This window comes from Crocodylus porosus, unplaced genomic scaffold (assembly GCF_001723895.1).
Source record: "Crocodylus porosus isolate Cpor-Errol unplaced genomic scaffold, CroPor_comp1, whole genome shotgun sequence".
In the NCBI taxonomy this organism is placed as follows: domain Eukaryota; kingdom Metazoa; phylum Chordata; order Crocodylia; family Crocodylidae; genus Crocodylus; species Crocodylus porosus.
Genome location: NW_017728909.1, coordinates 47057367 through 47077048, shown reverse-complemented (window position 1 = coordinate 47077048; position 19682 = coordinate 47057367). Strand labels below are relative to the sequence as shown.

At 42.1% G+C, this 19682-nt stretch overlaps 1 protein-coding gene across 3 annotated transcripts in view; it reads right to left on the bottom strand.

The window, feature by feature from the left end:
* AP3B1 (adaptor related protein complex 3 beta 1 subunit) overlaps nt 1–19682 on the bottom strand; it is a 291241-nt gene that overhangs the window by 113455 nt on the left and 158104 nt on the right. For all 3 annotated transcript variants that reach the window (XM_019532203.1, XM_019532205.1, XM_019532206.1), the window contains one exon: nt 12114–12290. In XM_019532203.1, the coding sequence (XP_019387748.1) occupies nt 12114–12290 (177 nt within the window). The remainder of the gene's footprint in view (nt 1–12113; nt 12291–19682) is intronic.

The following is a 19682-nucleotide window of genomic DNA, read 5'->3' as shown; positions in this document are numbered from 1 at the left end:
AAGCAGTGTCTGCACTCTGACTGCACTCAGTTACTTTACCCTGAATTATGACCCATTAAAGCAGACACATGAATCACTGAACTGGATTACTGCAAATTATTTGCAGTGCATTTAGCTGTTACTTTTTCATAAAAGCAAGCTGCTGATGCCCTCTAAAAACCAGGATAAAAGACTTCTTCCGTTTTTTTTTCTTGGAGCTTAAAGCCTCCAGTAATCTCAGTCATTTATTTATTTATGTAAGAGAGCAACTTATATTATTGCAGCTTTTTACAGCATAACAGGATTTCCTAATTCGATGTCTGAGAATATTAACATACATTGAGTAATTTTAATAATTTACTTTAATTGTAAACCAGAGAAAATAAGAAAGAAGAATGTTCTGCTACAAATATCTTGTTTGCAGGACACCTTGCATACAGAACTAACATCTACAGCTAATAAATGCATTTAAAAGTAATAAACCACTTTTATGTATTTGTTTCCTAGGCACTAAATAAAAAAGAACAAAACATAATAGGACCTGGCAAAGAAATACATTTATGGTACACAAAATCAAAACTGATAAATAAATGCAGAGTTTTTTAAATAACTTGTCAAAAGGGATTTTTTTATATTGAAAAACACAACCTTGTATATTATTTTTTGCCATAAGCTTAGCTTTACTATTGTGCTATATTATAACAATAACAATTTGAGAGTTTTAATAATATAGCAGGTAAATTGACAATGACTGCCTAAAAATGACAGTCAGTAACACATTTCCTAGAGATTAATTTAGTTTCATAATTTCCATAGTTACAAAAAAAGATATGACTAAAGAATTTTCCATAGATAGAAGCATTTTTTTATGAATGCTTTTAATTGATTATGGTAAAAAAATACAGGGGGAAAAAATCAGATTTCTGACTTTATTAACTATAAATGGTATAAGTATATCACATAATGCTATAGGTTGTAAACAATTTCAAAAAATTGCTAATGCAGTTTCTAAGAGTCTAAAGTATCCTGAAAAGAAATTCTTTTTGCCCCTCTCCCCAGTTTTCCATGGACCCTCCTATTTGAATCTCTATCAGACATCTAAAGGAAGAATCTGTCATAAGCTTATTCTCTTGGGGGCCTGTATGAACCTCCGGATAAGAGATAATTTTCTTTGCTTTACATATTTTACACAGTAATGGTAACTCTATTATGGTGTACAGAGTTATAACATCATAACTTAAAAGCAAACAGAATACACAGACACATGCAGGTACTGTGCTGTATAGCCCGAATGAGATGCACTAGCTGGAAAGGGAGTGTTTTCAGGTGCCAAGGGTTAAACAAGATCAGATTATCCCTTCAACAGCCTTTGCCATCAGGTCTCTTCTGTAAATTAAAACAAACCTCCTCCCACCTTGGCAGAAACCCCAACAGAATGAATCAGAGAAAACAGCATTTCACTGTGAATTGCCCCAGGGGCAGCGAGGGCCTCACTAGCAGGGAGAGAGCACTTAACACATTCTCGCACCAGTGCCAGTGAATGAATTTGGGTCTAGTACGATTTTGGTTTCTGCATAAGCAGAATATTTTAATAGAAAAAAGAGGGAGACATGACCCAAAAATATAAAATTAACCTCTTTTGCGTCCTGCAGTCATAATGTGAATATAAGATATTTGTTCTCTTATGGCACTATGGAAGATTGCCTTGTCCTCAAGTTTCCTTTAAGAATAATGACTTAACTTGATCATCATATATAGCATTCAACATTAAAATGTGCAAGAAAAAGATTGACTTTTGTCCTGTGGCAATAACTGAACACTTGTAAAAGAAAGGAAAAAAAAGAAAAAGCCTTTTCTAGCTGTACATATGGAAATAACACACTGAAATAATGGCTGTGAATTAAATAAAAGCAAAAAATAGAATTAATGCATAAATCACCTTTGCTGATGTATAGAACATGAAAATTATTTGAGTGGGAAAGTCACTCTACAGGAATAAAGATAAGGAAGTATTGCAATACTGATTTGTAATATGATTAGAGAAAGCAACAAATATTTTTCCTACTGTGCATCATACCAGCACAGTTAAATTTTATACACCCACAAAGTATGTGTTGGGATAGATACTAATAATGTGGGAAAAGAGGATCTACTCTGCTTACATAATGGATATGTCCGGCAGGTGATTTGTAATAAAATAAAATTTGGGTTATTTATTATGAAAAAGATTCCTTCAATATGGTGTCTGGGACCTCCCTGTAGAAATAACCCCAATCAAAAAATAATGCTTTCATTAAGCTACTGGAATATACCCACCAGAAAAAAGGGAAGTGGGCAGGCTGATACTTGCCTATAAATTCTCAGGTGGCACTAAAAACAGAAGTTTGATCATTTAACCCATTTTAGCATAAAACCTATTTGCTTATATCTGTCCTGTGGGAGCATTTAAGACCTCCATGAATGGATAAGGAACCAACTCTACCAGAGGGTGTACAAAAACACAGAAAAAACAACACAGCACCCAAGAGGGGAAAAATAACCTCAAATGGACAAGACTCTCCAGACTGGCATATTGGTTAACAGTTATTCATCTCAGGATGTGTCTACTACACATCATCCTACAGTGATGTAGCAATACCCTATGTCACCATATGGCGTGCTACAGCAACGTAGTGATCGCGTGAGTCTACACATGATCACCAGCTTCATCACCATAGGGGTGCACTCCCCACTTACAGTGTGCCACTATGGCAATATAGCAGCAAAATTTACCTGTGTGCCATGCACACAGCACAGTAAATACCCATGCTGTACTGTGCTTTAGTACTTTCAAAAGGAAATACTAAAGCATGGTGCCCTAGGGGGACAAAAACAAAGGCACCAGAGCAGCCTCCCGTGGTGGGACCTGAGGCAGGGCTGACCCACCCAAAGAAAAAAATGAAAGGCCCTGAAAAGAGGCTTATCACTCCCAGAAGAAGCAGAGCCATGCCAAGAAGGGCCGCTGGTGAGGTTCATCAGCTGCTTTTATTGCCGGCTGGGAATGTCGTCAGTAAATGACATCAGCAAAAACCGCCACCTGGCAGATTTAAAAGCCAGTGGCGGGGAAATGGGAGCAGGGGCAGAAGCCAGAGGGTGAAGCTGCTCCCTGGGTTGCAACTCAGTAGGGTTGGCAGCTCAGCAGGGAGCCGGACAGAGACCTGCAGGAGGGGTCTCGACCCCATTAATAGAATTACACACCCGGCTCGGCAAGTCAGCCAGGCCAAAGAAGGACAGCATCAAGGGATCTCAAGGACCACAGAAGCTGGACCCATGAGTCCATAGTCTGATTATTCTGTTCTTCTCTTTTAATTTTGGAAGCCGCACAGAGCCCGGACTGGGGAAGGAACCTCCAAGTGACTCTAGGTCAAGAGAGAGAACTGAGGCAGCACAGCAGATGCCTCAGAGGGAAAACAGCTAGAGAGACAAGGACGGTCCCACACCCCACTGTCATCCAGGGTAAAAAGATCATCGAGGGATAGGCAGGGAGAGGACGAGAACATCAAATGGGACAGGCTGCAACTCGTTATTCAGCGGTCCTGAAGGCAGGTGCATAGCTGAGGTGTAGGGGAGGTAAAGCCCCAAGAACACCTGCAAAGGGCAGCACCCAGTCTGCTAGAATCTGTGAGGAGGAGCCCCACCACTGAAGAAAAGAAGACCAAGTCATAGCAGGCAAGCGTCGGGGCCTCCCTTGGGGGTGAACGCGACCCACTGCACAAGTCCTGGGGATACACTGTGGCTGGAACCAGGTGTGCGCTCAAAGGTTGCTAGAGAGTACCTATACAAGAGCAGGCGGGTACACATGGTGCCGCAGTAATGTCACCATACGGTGATGTGTAGATGCACCGTCAGACACCCAAGGTCATCAATGGCAGGTTCATATATACTTCTGATGCATCCTTCTGCCCTTCTCGCACATATATAATGAAATAGTGGGTCAGTCTCCAAGAGCTGCGTACAACTGTGTGCAGTTCTGGTTTTCACATCTCAAAAACATTGTAGAATTGGAAGAGCTACAGCAAAGGACAACCAAGATGATCCGGGTATGGAACAGCTGCCATGCTAGGAGAGACTAAAAAGGCTACACTCTTCAATTTGGAAAGGAGAAAACTTAGCGGGAATATCATTGAGGTCTATGAAATCATGAAGATGTGAAGAAAATTAAATGGGGAAGTGTTATTCACCAAGTTCCAGAACACTAAAACTAGGGGGCACCTATTAAATTAGCAGGAAACAGGTTTAAAACTAACAAAGAAAGTATTTTATTTTATTTTAGTTTGTGTAGTGTGTAGTTAAACTTCAGAACTCAATAAACCATGAAGTTGTAGAGGCAAATAACTTAGCCCCCTAGTTAGCCCCCTTTTCTGACAAAGGATAAAAATTCATGGATGTAAAATCTCATTATAGCTATTAAATGGAAAATGGATGTATCCTCAGATACCATTAAACTAATGATGGTGGATGCCAGGGAGGGTAAAGAGGGGACAACTGACTCTGGATATATCCTGTTTATATGCTCTCCTTTAAAGCAGTGGTGTTCAACTTTTTTATCCAGTGGGCCAGATCCCTCTGTGAACTGGATGTATCCAGTGGACCCAGGTGTGGCGGGACCCCATCCGGTCATCCGGAGTGGTACAGGGGGCAGCCCAGACAAAATACAGCTCTGTGTGTGTGTGTGTGTGGGGGGGGGAGCTAGGGAGAGGCATGACCCAGCCCTGTGGGGGGGGAGGGGAAGGGCCGTGGCCTGGCCCCATCCTTGCTAAGTGGGAGGAAAGGAGACATGGCTCAACCCCATGGGAGGCAGGGCCCAGACCAAAGCAAGTTGTGCAGGGGAACGAGGCATGGCCCTACCCCAACCCAATCATATACTAGGAAGGGGGTGTAGCCCAGCCCTGATTTGACCATGTGGGAGGAAAGTCATGCCCCAGCTTCAACCCACCACTCAGGATTTGGGATTTTGACAGTGGGGGGAGGTAACAGGCCACCACTCCCCTGCTGACAAAGTTTCAGACCCTTAGGGAGCCCTGAGGGCTGGATTCCAAAGCTCTGCAGGATGCATTTCACTAGCAGACCAGAGTTTGAACACCCCTACTCTAACACTTCTAATACTGTCACTTTCAAAAGCAGGATTGTGGTAGGGCATGTTGGTGCCTGCCACGTTAAGGGCTGGAGCAGGCAGCAGCCAGGTGTTTGAGTAGGGCAGACATTTTGAAACCCAGGATAGATATAGGGTAAAGCAGCAGTTTGCTGCTGGCAGTTGGGAGAGAGACATCAGCCAGTGGAGCTGAAGCTCAGGAGCAGCTTGGAGGTTTATGGGCTGGGGCTATGGGGACGGAGGAGGTGCCTGGTCCTGAGCATGACCTAAAATCACACCTTGCTGTGGATGGGTGGTCTGGTGGGGCTCCTAGTGGCGTGGGAGCCCCCAGGAAATGCCAGGCCAGTTATCACCCCAAAGGTGGGCTGGGGTGCCTTAACTGGGTGCCACAATTGGGTGGGTAACCATGCAGTAGGGCCTGAGAAGGTGGACCCATTAAGAAAGTGTGGGCTAATTGCTCAGAAGGCTGACTTGAGGCACCCTCAACTGATCAAAGCTGGGGCCAGGACCAGAAGGGTCAAAAGGGCCAAGGGCCTACTGTGAGGGACACCCAGAGCCAAGGGCCTGGGGTTCCAACGGGACTTGGAGGTGAGGCCAGGGCCTGTGTGGCCAAAGGTCCCGGGGTGGGGCACGCCCAAGAGTGGGGAAGAGTGCAGGAAGTAAGCAGCCCAGAATGAGGGAGGAGTAAGCTACCTGATGGAAAAGGATCTAATTGGGGTCCAGACTAGAGTGTTATGGGGCCCAGTGTAGGGCCAGAGACATTAAGAACTGAGATGCCATTTGCGAGGTATGGGCTGCAGTGTAGAGGAGGTTTTTGGAATTGCAGATAACGCCCCCCCCCCCCCGGCATCGGGGCAGGAAATAGGCAGCCTCCCACCTGGGTAATCTCTTAATCATTTTCCATCAAGGTGTGGCAGGAAAGAGAGGTGGGCAGTATACAAGTTTGTTAAAACTAGCTTCTTGAAAACTAAAAGAAAGCTTGCAAGTCTCTTCTCAGTACCACAGGAAATAAGAAGACATATTGAAGACTGAAATTTAAAGTACCTGTCTGTCCATAGGGGCAAAGCGTTTTTAAAATTACCTGCAGAACCAAGATATTTTGCTGTGAAGGCAAAGAAAGCTATTATGCTCCACCTATATCTGGTAAAACTCTTATTTGCAGGCTGTACCATCTATGGTAAAAACTAAAATAGCAGAGACAATCTGAATGTTGAGCTGTCTTTACATAAGGGTTGGAGTTCTATTGTAGCCATGATGGTCCAGAAAATATGCAAGAAGCTAAGGTTTTGTTCACGACATCTTTTAGTGGACCAACTATACAGCTGGGGAAGAAGTTGCAGATGTTAAAAACAAAAACTAAAACCATGCTTTACCAGAAGAAGCAGTGTGTCACTTCAATCCGGCTCTGCAGCATCTGTATAGATCGGGCTCTTCAGCAGGGCTTTTTGGCATTTTTAACTAAAGCTATTAGATAAAAGTGACAAAATGCCCCACTAAAGTGCCAAATCTTTAAAGACGTGAGGTGAGCCAGGTCCAACTAATGCACTGCCTTTTCTGGGCATGCACAGACTTGGCATGGGAAAGCACCAAATTTAAAATAAAGCACTGGGTTTTTCTTGTTCTTTTTTAAACATCTGCAAGCACTATAAATGCCCTCTAGGTCTGGGAAAAAAGCAAGTGCAATGTAAGCTTATCATAGATTTCCCCAGATGGGCACTTTCTTGGTATATCTTGTCTTGTCTGGTCTCTCTGAGTACCTCATGAAACCACTCCAAGTGTAGCTTCAAGGGGAAGGGAGGGAAGGTGTGTGCGTGTGTGTGTGCAGGGGGAGGGTGCAGGTGCTGACTCCTCCCAATTCAAAAACCTCAGCTTTTTAGTCCCCGACCCACCCTGGCTGTCTGTGGCTATGCTTGAAAGAGCTGCTCTCTAGTTCAGCTTTGGGGACAAGACTAACTTTTCAAAGAAGATTAGAATACACGCTAAGTTCCAAGCAGCAAAACAGACAACTCCTCTTTATTAAAGGCATTTTGTAGGGGGAAAATCAACAGAACAAGATGTGTCTATCTCCTCCAAAGGGTTAAGCAATCACCTCTGTCCCCAGCCTGCACAACCCTGACCACTCCTTGCAAAGTTATCTCAGCTGTTCTCTCTCCAGTCTGTACAGCTCAAGTATCTCAAATCAGCCCAGCTGTTCCCTCCCTTCTGCCTGTCTTTAGGATGCTTCAACTGCTGGGTTGAATCCTGCCTTTTCAAGCTGCTAATTCAATGTAATGCTCATCTCTCTCAACCCCCTTAACAGGTGCTGGGTGTCACCCCCAATCCCACCTTGATGAAGTGTCAAGAAGGCTATTCAAATAGATTTGGGTCCAGAGGAGGGCCACTCGTATGGCTGGGGGCCTCCATGGCCAGCCCTATGAGGAGAGGCTGAGGGATCTGAATCTCTTCAGTCTCTGCAAGAGGAGACTGAGGGGGGATCTTGTGGCTGCCTATAACCTTATCAGGGGCCAGCAGCAGGGACTTGGGAGAAGTCTGCTCACCAGGGCCCCCCTTGGAGTCACCAGGAACAATGGCCACAAGCTGAGGGAGGATAGGTTTAGGTTAGATATTAGGAAGAACTACTTCACTGTAAGGGTGGCCAGAGACTGAAATAGGCTTCCCAGAGAGGTGGTGCTCTCACTTTTCCTGGCAATCTTCAAGAGGAGACTGGATAGGCACCTGGCTGGGGTCTTATGACCCCTGCCACCTCCAGTGCTCCTTCCTGCCCATGGCAGGGGGGCGGACTCGATGATCTGTCTAGGTCCCTTCCGACTCATTGATTCTATGATTCAAATCCTTCTTGATGGGTGCCTCTTCTAGAAGGCAAGATTTGCAGTTTACAGACTAATTAAATTAGAGATGCATGACTTTTAGTAAGCATCAGCTTACTTTCTCAGATGCTATGAAGGTATTGCAGGACATGTCTTCTGTCATAACTTCTGACATACCTATATCTTCTGTTCCATTAACTTCTCCCTTCCTCCCATCACCCCATGTTATGGAAAAAGAAGCATGTACCATTGTTATACCATGAACACATCTACTGTAAAACAGAAATATTACAACAAACCCATACTTCGTCACAAATATAAATGCCAGATAAAATAATAGTGCTTCTTTACCTCCATACGTAAAAAAAACAGATACTGAAGACAGTGGGGGAGGAGGCCAAGAGAAGTCATCAGATGTAGCTTCAAAGAAAGAGAAGCTTAGCTGAATAGATAACCAGCTAGGTAAAAAGAACAAGAGCATTCAGAAGTGAAAGAGATCATTTTTACCTGTACAGTACTTAGAAGAGACCAGCTAGATGATTATGGCCCCCTCTACATGTTACTTTATACAATGATTAACATGAAAAGAAGATTGTCTTTAAAGTCTAGAAGAGAACTTATTTCTAACAAGCTGCTGCTCTAATTATATGGTCATATGGTTAGGAAAGTAGCATTAAATGAAACAAAAATGGCCAGACTAAGAGCTCCATGATAACTCCCGAAAGAATACAGGTTTCCCTTGCCAACCAGTTTTGAGTATCCATGCTTAATATTCTATATACCATTTTAGCTACCACAGTATACAGTTTTGAGTAACCACGGTTTTCTGTGGCCATGCACCAGCTCACTGCCTGTCATTTTAAATCACTCGCACTCTTGCTAGCTATCAGTGGCATTCCCATCTCCTCATGCACACTCAAGTCTTGAGTTGTGCTTCATGCTGTTAACATCCAGACGCAGGTGCTCCACATTTCCCCCCGATTTCTTTGTGATTTTTGCATTTTGCTCTTAATCATGGCCTCTAAGTAAGTGAGTACTGAAGGTGAGCAATTTGTGAAGAGGGCAAGGAAAGTGATGTCCTTGGAAACAAAATTGGAATTGTTGGATTGTCTAGCACATGAAGAGTATGTGGCGAATGTAGGGAGGCATTTTGGTGTGAGCAAATTCACTATGAGCCATTAACAAAAAAGTGAGGCTACTATCAGGGCTAGTGTTGCAAGTGGTACACCAGGAAGTGCTAAAGTTTCTTTAAAAGACCCACTACTCAACAGTGAACCTTTTTTTTTTAACTTACTAAAGGTAAATAAAAATGATTTTTTATACACTGTAGGTTCCTTTATTATTCAAATTCAAGTCCCTAACTCCATTTTCCCCATAAGCCTTTTGTTTCACCAACCACAGTTTTGCCAACCACAGGAACTTTCAGGAACCTAACCCCCAATGGTTGGCAAGGGAAACCTGTACTAAATTTGTTCTAGACACTAGTTATAAGGGGAAAAGCCTTATCCGGCACGAGAATGGGGACACAGGAAGAATGTTGGTAAGGGTCATAGGCTCATTAGAAGGAAACTTCAAACTCTACCTTAGAAAGGACTTTGACAGAGTCCATATCACTAACTTAATCCGACACATTCAGATGTAAAAGTAACTCAAATCACAAGATGACAAATTACACTCTTTCAACTGGAATAGCTGCAGCTAGGGGGAAAAAACCTTTCCCTCCATGCAAGATGCCTGAAATGACAAGGCAGTAAGCAGCTCAAACAGCAATTTTAGTTTATTAGTACCTCAATCAGTATCAATAATTTGAATAACTTCTGAGTGGTGACTAAAATGTATTAAAGCCCACAAGAACCATAAAAAGAAGAAAAGTTTATAAATGTTGACCTACCTGTAAGTGCAGGTAGGTCAACAGACTGGGTTTGATAAGCTCCAAAAGACATAAGAACATTGTACAATTTGGACCAACGTGAGATTATTGAGATAATTACATCTTTACTAGGACATTTGTTATAATAAATACTAATAGAAATATGTATATAAGCAGGTCTGCTGGGGATGGAGAAGGTAGCTTTTGCAATCCTTCTTCTAGACTCTGAACAGAAGCTTTTAGTAACTTTTTATTCAGGGGAGTAATGAAACAACCCACTTCATATGTCCTCTACTGAGATATTTTGACGCAGAGACCACTTTGAGAATATACTACAGATTTATTCAGTTTCCAGTTGTCATCTGTCTCCATGCTAATAAGATTCCACACTTGCAGGGTTACCCTGATTCTTGATGTAAGAAGGCATAGCCCGGTAGCCCATGTGAAACAGGGTCTTTAGTATATGCCATATTATAAATATCAGCCCCTGGGGTGAAAAATTAAAGTGCAGTAGCATTTTTCGATGACACTGACATTCCCTAGCCATAAAGTAACAGAGTCCCTAGCACCTTCACTGAGATAAGTAGGGCACACTTCTCATAGCTATTGTTTAAAGCTGTCTAGAGAATTAGGGAGATATAAATGCACCTGTTTATATCACTTAACTTTTTAAACTTATCTCTACCATGATAAGAGCTAAAAACTATTTTACATAAAGTGAAAAGTTAAAGGAGGGGAAAAATGGAAAGTGGTTATGACAACCCAAGAATTATTTGTGGTTGCACTAGAAGGCAGCCCTCAGTTTGAGAAAGCCTGAGTTACTTGATGATAGCAGTACAATAATTTACATATCTGTGAGTTATTCATCATCCAAAGAAACAGATTTCTAGGGACTGCAAAAATCTGACACAGCATTTATGCTGTATCTCGATTGGAAACAGAAGCAAGTTGTATTCAAGAATGGGGAGAGAAGTAAAAACATTCCAAAAGAACACGGGGTCATCACACAACTAATTTGCTGAAGTGTCTTCTGATATAGAAGAATCTGGATTCAACAAGAACAGTAAAGAATTCTCCCAGTTCAGACTTTGTTATAAAACACTGAGATAGTCTAGACTAAATATCATTAAAAGACTTACTTGTATCTTTACAGAACTAAGGAGTTGGATCAGGATCCAACATATTAAGAACACTGTCTGAAAACTAAAATAAATGTTAAGAATTTTAGTAGTAGGTATCAGCTTTCATCATCCAGGATTCAAAGCTAAAACTTTTCTAAAATATCAATTCTACAGCCTGGAAAGTTAAGCAAATATAAGCAATTTGTTTCTTCTACCGTTCTCTCCCTTTATTTATACTGTCTTCTCAGTATAATCTAGAGGTGCACTGATATATTGGTCCATCTGGTATCAGCACCGATAAAAGGAAAATTGACTCAAAAAGAATCAGCTTCTTTTGGCCAATATGGCCGATAATGTTACCAATAAATGCTGCATGCATGCACACAGCCACAGCATATGTGTGGCCAGGAAGGAAGCCTGGCAGCTTGGAGATCAGCATCTGGCAAGTCTGTGGGAGGGGAAGGGGTGTGTGTGGTGGATAGAGCAAGGCCTCCATTGTGAGGGAGGGAGCAGGGCTGAGGCAGCCCAGTCGGGGCACAGTGGGACTTGGGGCAGTGTTAGGCAGCTACACAGGGGGTGAGGAGGGGGGTGGCTCCCACCACTGCGCGCACCCCCGGGGAGCCATGGTGGGCATGTGCCCCCCAGATTTGTGCATGGGTTGAGGGCAGGCTGCCCACTGCACACTTGGGGCCTGGGGCTGCGCTGGCTGCTTCCTGGCAAGGAGGCTCAGTCAGGGCTATGCTTGGGGCAGGTGGGCGGTGGCAGCAGCACTGGGATGGGGGGCTATGGGGTGGCTACAGTGAATTTTGGGGTGTCTGCAGCCCACCATGTAGCCCTCCTACTGGGAAGAGGCCAGTGCACCCCCAGACCCTGAGCACTCAGCAGGCGTTCTGCTCTAATCCCATGCCTTTTATATTTTATATTAGTATAGTGTTAACCCACACAAAATAAAAAACTGTTAGCCAAGTTGTTTACAAATGGATTTGCTCAATTTCAAACAAACGTAAACCTAAGGTAACACAAGTGGGTAGACTTCCTTCTGGTCTGCACCTTAGCATTTTGGGATACAATCATTTACACTGCATCAGGCTTCTACAAGCTTCTTTTAGATGTTTATGAAAGAAAATAGCCTTGGTCCAAACAAAATATACAAAATAAGTGATCCTTTGTAATTACAGAGTTTATTTATAAAGTCTTACTCTTACCTGTTTTGAGTTGGTTAAATAAAGTTTGGCTCCCAAATTTAAAATTTGCAGCTTTACAAGATCATCTTCATTAGTGAAACTTTTAGCCATCTTTCTCAAAACATCAGGTGCAATTCTGGGGACTCGTTCACAATATTCTCCAATAAGCCAGAGAATGCTGGCTCTAGCCACAGGAACCTATTTGGGAGAAAAAGTTAAACAGCACGTCACAAAATAGTGTATTTTAAACCTCTCATGTATATTTATAAACATGAACATCCAGTAGCAAATTAATCAAAAAGTATTTACTTCTTGTATTTTATCATAACCTAGAGTCCAACAAAGATCAAAGTTCACTGGGCTAGACACATTGTGTGCATATTTCTTCATAAAGTCCTTGTGCACTTTTAAACTTGAATAAGTTGGGTTGTGCACAAGAACTTTATGAAGACCCTGTATAATAATAGTTCCCACCTCAAAGAGCATTCAATCTAGAATATATAAACGCAGGAGTGGAAACTGAGGTGAACTGACTTGCCTATATTCATTGTGAAAGTTAGTGGCACAAGTCTACTGAGATGCAATCCAGTGTATAACCACTGGTCTACACCAGTGATGCTCAATTTTTTGCTCCAGCAGGCTAAATGAGCAGTGCAGGGGTGGGCTCATGGGCTGCATCCTGGGGTCAACATCCAAACTGTTGCCTTAGCCTGTCACACTCAATCTATCACATGGGTACATGTTATCCAACCCACAAGGCTCCCCAATGGGCCTGGAAATGTAGTAGCAGCGGAACAGTAATTAAGGCTGCCTGCTCCCCTGCTGCCAAATTATCAGACCCTTGGAGAACCTTGTGGGCTGGATCTGGCTGATGCGCCACAGATTGATCAGCCCAGCTATATCATGTCTTATTACAATATAATAGTGTGGCTTTGGGCATTATACCTCTCACTGCCTCTTTACAATCCATAAAGCAATGCTTTTCTGCAGTACAGTTCTCTAACTACAGAGGGAAAACACAAGAATTTTCCTGGTTAAGATTGTGGCCAGCCTTCCATAATTTCATTACAGCTGATGTTATAATACGGTACAATTTTTCAAGTCTGAAGCAAGGTAGACATGGAAGATGAAAGAAATCAGGACTGATCTTATCTTTTGATCATTGATCTGTTGTTTTTTTGGTTGAATGATATAAAATGTTGGCAATTAAAAAGCAGTTCTAGCATGTATTGTGATTCAATGCTCACTTTAAAAACATGCCACTGCCACAGCAAGAGGATGCGACAGGTAAGGGACCTCAAGGAAGCAGTAGGGAATGAGAAACAGTCATACTGAATGGACTGCAATTAGAAGCAGTCACAAGTTCTATTGTAAACAGGCAGATAGACATCTCAGGAAGAGGGCTACCAGGTGATATTCTATGGGCAAATTCAAAACCCCTTCTATGTGTATATGCCTCTCTTGAATTTCTCCCATGTTGTAGGATAAAAAGTGTTTAAATGTGCTTCCTGGAGTGAAAGAATAAGGAAGCTATCTGGAGATAAGTATTTTATCATTAAAAGCAAATACCATTGCTCTTGCTCAGCTTAGCAGTAGTCTCAACAGAGTTTCTACTACAAGTCCTTAGAAAGGGACTTATTAAAGTGTATGTTCTGGCAGTTACTTCCTTCATAACTTTTGCACTTAAGAAATGTCCATATTCTTGCAAGGAATTTTCACTGGACTATTATGTAGATAGTTTAAACTGCAATTATTTAAACTGTGGAGTTTTTTGCCTTAAGAATATCCATTACATGGAAAAACTATATTCGCTCACATGCAACACTCCCTGGAATAAAATACACACCTAGTTTTTGAAAGACAAAATGAAGAAAAAAGATCTTTCCTTGTAATAAGTAAATGAGTAGCAGCAGGTGGGGAGCCCAGCATGTTCACTGTTCTGCTTTGTGCGAGTCCACGCAGATCTTTCTTATACTTTTACTCAGTAAGTGGAAGAAATTACTCTTACCATATTTCTTACATATAACATGTGTTGTAATTTCCAGCAGCCAGTTTTTGGAAACAAAAGGGCATGTTGTACGCAAGCAAATATCATAAAACCAACCTGTGTTCACATTTTGTTTTTCAGCCTATACTACCCATAAAGCCCCAGCTTAAACATTCTTTAGACAAACCCACATTTAAATCAGAATTTTTGTGAGGACCACAGTACTGGGACCTAGCTTCGTAAACTCAAAGTTCTGCTTCTCAAGCAACCACCACCACCATGTTAAGCATGTGTTTTATTTTTCTTTCCAGTGATATGGTAATGATTTTGATATAGTGCAAAAATATATGTGTATATATTCATATATATTATATAAAAAAATAATTATTCTAAAGGTGCACCGATATATTAGTCCATATTGTATCAGCACCGATATAAGGAAAATTGACATTACCAGCGATCAGCCTTTTTTGGCTGATGTGGCCAATAATGTCACTGATAAATGTCCCATGCATGCATCCAGCTGCAGGATGCATAAGGCCAGGAATGCAGCTTGGCTGTTTGGAGAGCTGTGTTCAGCTGGTAAGTCTGTTGTGGGGAAGGGGCAGATCAAAGTCCCCGCAGTGAGGAAGGGAGGGAGTGGAGCTGGGGAAAGGGCAGGGTGTGGGACAGAGTTAGTGGCTCATTTGGGAGGTGCATGGGAGGGAAGGGGGGGTGCTCCCACCACTGTGCATGCCACTCAGTGGATGCATAGGTGGCACATGCCCTACCCTCCAAACTTTGCATGGGGCGAGGGCAAGCTACTGCTGCACGCCGGAAGCCAGGGCCACTCTAGCCTCTTCCTGGCAGCTGTGTTTGGGCCAGGTGAGGCAGCCCAGGGTGGGTGGCAGTGGCACTGGGAGTGGGGACTATGGGAGGGCTACAGTCACCCCAAAATTCACCGTAGCCCCCCTCCCAGTGCTGCTTGTCCTGCCCCACCCAGCCCAAGTACAGCCGCCAGGAAGAGGCTGGAGCAGTCCTGGTCCCAAGCACACAGGTGCAGCCTGCCCTTGCCCCACGCACAGATCTGGGCACATGCCACCCATGCTTCCTCCAGGGGTGTGTGCACTGGTGGGAGATGCTCCCCCCTCCCTATCCCTATGCAACACCCAGATGAGCTGCCAGCTTTGTCTTGTGCCCTGCCCCAGCTGAGCAGTCCCTGTCTCTGTCCCTGCCCTTGCCCCAACCCCACTCCTTCCCTCATTGTGGGGGCCCTGATCTGCCCCCCCACATGTCCCTTCCCTTTTCCACACCACTTCACCCCAATAGACTTACCAGACAGACACTGCTCACCAAGCCGCCAAGCTGCAAATCAGCAATCGGATAGATATTGGCTGAAATGGCTAGTCAATAACTGGTCATTGGTATTGACCCAAAAACTCTTTATCAGTGCACTCCTAAATTATTCATATATATATAAAAATAATCTTTGATACACACCCACACCCCCCCCCACACACGGAGTGACAGAATTGCAACAGGAATGCCAGCTCTGAATTTCTTATATTTTATGCATTTAAAATCCCAAGTATAGTATAGTATTAACTAATTTGTAACAGTGACCTCTTTCTTGCCACTTTAATTATATTATGTCAAAGACGGAAAATTTTAACAAAAAGTGTATCTTCCTGTCGTATCACCATAATTAACTAATAAATTATTATATATTTAATTGAGAAGGGATACATATATAATTTAAAGATGTTTGACCTTCATGTTAAGGATGAATTGGAGAGCAGGGTCAGGGAAGAAATTTAGCTCGGTACTCTGCTGAAAACAGGCAGAGAGGCAAAACAATAGGAGGAAGCTCCTTCATTCTGGAATACAGAGTAAGTCTTGAGAAAGATTATTCAGAATAGCAAGTTTGAGGCTCAATGAGAGAAGAAATTCCATAGTGAGTTATTACAAGGTAATAAACAAAAGTAGACACTGATTTTTAATTATAAACATTCACAAATAAAAGGCGAATACAAACAGATTCTTAGTTAGCTAGGAAACAGATGAAAAAAATCCAAGATATTTTATGTTATACCTCATGTTGCTGCAAATGTAAACACCAACAAAAACAGAACCAAATGCATTAAAGGAAAACAAATGGATGGTGGCAGGACAGAGTACAAAATTCTACCAAAAAGCTCAGAGATAAATGCAAAGTCTAAGCACTGCAATAGGGTTAATATAATTCCAAAACATCATCATAAGGAAGTCAAAGTCTTAAGTCATAGCATATTTACTGGTCACAGTGACGACATCATTTTTAAAGTGTTTTGAACTCTACAGGATGATAGCAGGGAAAAAGATATTGAACAACTGCCAAATGAAAAAAGTTTTAAGTGCAACAAGGAAATGTATTTCTGCAATGTGGTAAGACTGATATCATTACTGTACACTTATTTCACAAGCGAGAGAGGTTATTTCTGATGTTCCAAAGGTTACACCGCATTAAGACTTTACTCCCAATCTATTATTTTAAATTGGGCTAAAGAATAGTAATTGAGTGGTACATTAAATCTTCCAGTATGGGAGCAGTTCAAGTTGCCTGCTATACAGATAGATACATCTAAATAAGAATATACAGGCAACTTCAGATTTCAGTTATGCTAGATTTATTTTTCTTAAATATTTCATGACATGCTTGTTAAAAAATTAGAATTCTACAAGAGATCACCAACAAGCCCACTCTAGATAGTTGTCTACCAAAAACATGTTTTGCTTTATAAAAGAAGCACAAAAGGAGAGACTCATGCAGGCAAAACATTTCAAGAATACTGTCATTAAACAAACAGAATTCAATTTAATGCCTTTCCTGGATTAAACATGATTTAAAAAGTTGTAGCCATGGGAATGTATAAAAAATACTACTTTAATCTTCCCAATTTCTTCCTTCTGTTAAATTAAAACTCTTCATACAGTGTAACCCATAAGGCAAAAGATGTGGCCACAATTTTTTTTAAATTTAGACTATAAGCTAAACAAACAGGAAGCTCCATCTGAACTGACAGCAACATCAACAGAAAAACAGTCTCACAGGTTTTTTCCCCCCTCTTTTAACTAAGGAGGTTAGCTTGCTATGCAAATACTGTCTATATTAAACACAGTTTTGTGCAATGAGGATCAATATCAATTAGAGACTTTTTGAATCAACCCCTGAGTGGAAGTCATTTTAATGAAAAGTATATATGGAACTGATGACCCAGTGTTTCCGTGTCAGTGGATTCGGTTGGGGTCAGAATCACACAATATTTTCATATTTCTTTTCCTTTGCTTAAGTCTTTCACCTAATAGCAAGCATATGATGCTGCAGACATTGTTTTTGAATGGTTCAGAACGCCCTGAAAACAGCAAACAAGAAATGAAGCCACTTCTAGTCCTTCATTGCCTTTTCCACTACAGCATAAATAGGGACCTTGAATTGACAAAAATGCAGGAAATAATACTTTCATTATGAAGCCCTACTTTGCATTATCCTCAAAGGCAAACCGGACTGTAAATTACTTTGCCTGATGTTTTATTCTATATGCCCTGAGCAAGTGGTTAAGTGCACTTTTCAAACCCTAGTACTAGAAGGCAGTTTCTACTGCCATTTTAACCCATTAACTTGTCTGCAAAAAACAAAACAAAACAAAACAAAAAACAATAAGGCCTTAGCTGCTCACAGCAGTTAGAGAAAGGCATCTAAAAAGATTTTACAGATCATTCTGTAAGCAGCTCAATTTAAAAGCTATTGTGTTTTAACTTCTACCTTATTGTACAACATACTGTTTAAAGCAAATCCTGCAAATACCAATTTTATTTATTTAAATGCGTCAAGAAAGGAATCGGACAACAAAGAGCAAATTAGACCTAATGATCTGCATTCACATGCAGTATGTTATATAATGTGGTTGTGATTAGTGATGTGGAAGAATAGAGTGGTTATGGAGAAATATCCAACAGTCAGCTAGAGGAAGGCAAGCACACAAATGTAGTCTACTCCTATTTAAGTGCTAGGTTTGGTTTTCTAAGTGAATGTCTACACAGCCTCTGACAAGTCAGTAACCCACACAGAATCACACCCTGCTCACTGGTTACCAGTCAGTGTAAGCCAAACCCCATAAATTGGGCAGAGTAGCTGCTTAAGGATAGCTCAGAGGCATGCTCAGGGCAGCACAAACAAGCTGCCTAAATTCTGGATTTTGGTATATACTAAGCAAGAGCAAATAGGAATGTGTGCTTCTCCATGGTGCTCCAGGGCCTGCCACAGAGGTACTTCAGACATGCTCATACATCAGTGGGAGCCAGCCCTTTTGGAAGATGCTCTGCAACAGGGGCAGGCAATTATTGTGGGCAGAGGGCCGCTTACTGATTTTTGGCAAGCCGCTGAGGGCTTCATGACAGGCAGCCCAGGGCAGATTAATATTAATTTTCTAAATTTTTTAGGGGTCCCGCGGGCCGGACAGAATGGCCTGGTGGGCCGCATCTGGCCCCCGGGCCACATTTTGCCCACCCTTGTTCTACAAGGTAAGCTGCACACATTCTCCTAGGGCCAATCTGATGCCCTTCCACTGTTGCTCAGCTTTCTGCCCAGTCTGTTGCTGCATTTCCTGATCCCTCCCTGATGGGTCATGTGCTACAGGTTGGCTATTGCCTTAAATGGTCTTTTGAAGACATGAGGCATTTCAAGGACTTCTCTATTACATAAATCCCTGCAACAGCAAATTCTTTAAAAGAGGATACTGTCCCCTCTTCCCATTCTTTCTAGTCTAATACCTTTTTAAATTTAAGTTTCCAGGTCAAGAATGTTTCAAGTCTGGTATTTACCATGATACAGTATCCCAAAAGCAAGTCACATTGAAAAGAAAAGTCACTAAAACCACTGAATTGAAAAGAGATCCATTGTATATGGAGTTTTAAATTAAGAGCAAGGTGCATTAAGTCACAATTTATCTAGAGGTTTACAAACAAATTAATAAAATTTATTCTAAGGGAAGACAAACTGTTTTGGCTAGAATATGAAACAGTCTGAATGAACTATAAAGTCCACCCAAGAATTGAGAGAAAGGAGATATTAAACATGAGCAACCTGCACTCTAGGAGCCCATAACTGAAATGCAGCAATAAGGGATAATCGGGAGCAAATAGTGTAGCATACCATTTTTGGGGAGTATGGGCAAGGAAGGGGGATTGATGATGGATATCAAAACCTCCCTTAATACCTATTCTATGACAAGAATCACATTTGCTAGTTGCCACATAGGTCCCTCCTGATGCTACACGCCAGGGTGTTTTTTAGCCTTCCTCAGAAGCATTACATATTGGCTGCAACCAAGGCAAGGGATTTGGACTGAGGCATGCCAATGCTCTTGTTGGGACTAAACCTGGAAGTTCCTGGCTAGAGGGTCTTGCCCCTCTGCTTAGTCAGTCTGATTGCCATGTTTGGGTCAGGAAGGACTTTTACCCCATGGTCAGATTGGTACAGGCCATGGGAACTCTCTAGCATATTATAACAACCATGGTCAGAGCAAGAGGTTATATCTTGTGGTTGTGTCAGGGTTGACAGTGTAGTTTTGCTAACAGGTTAGACA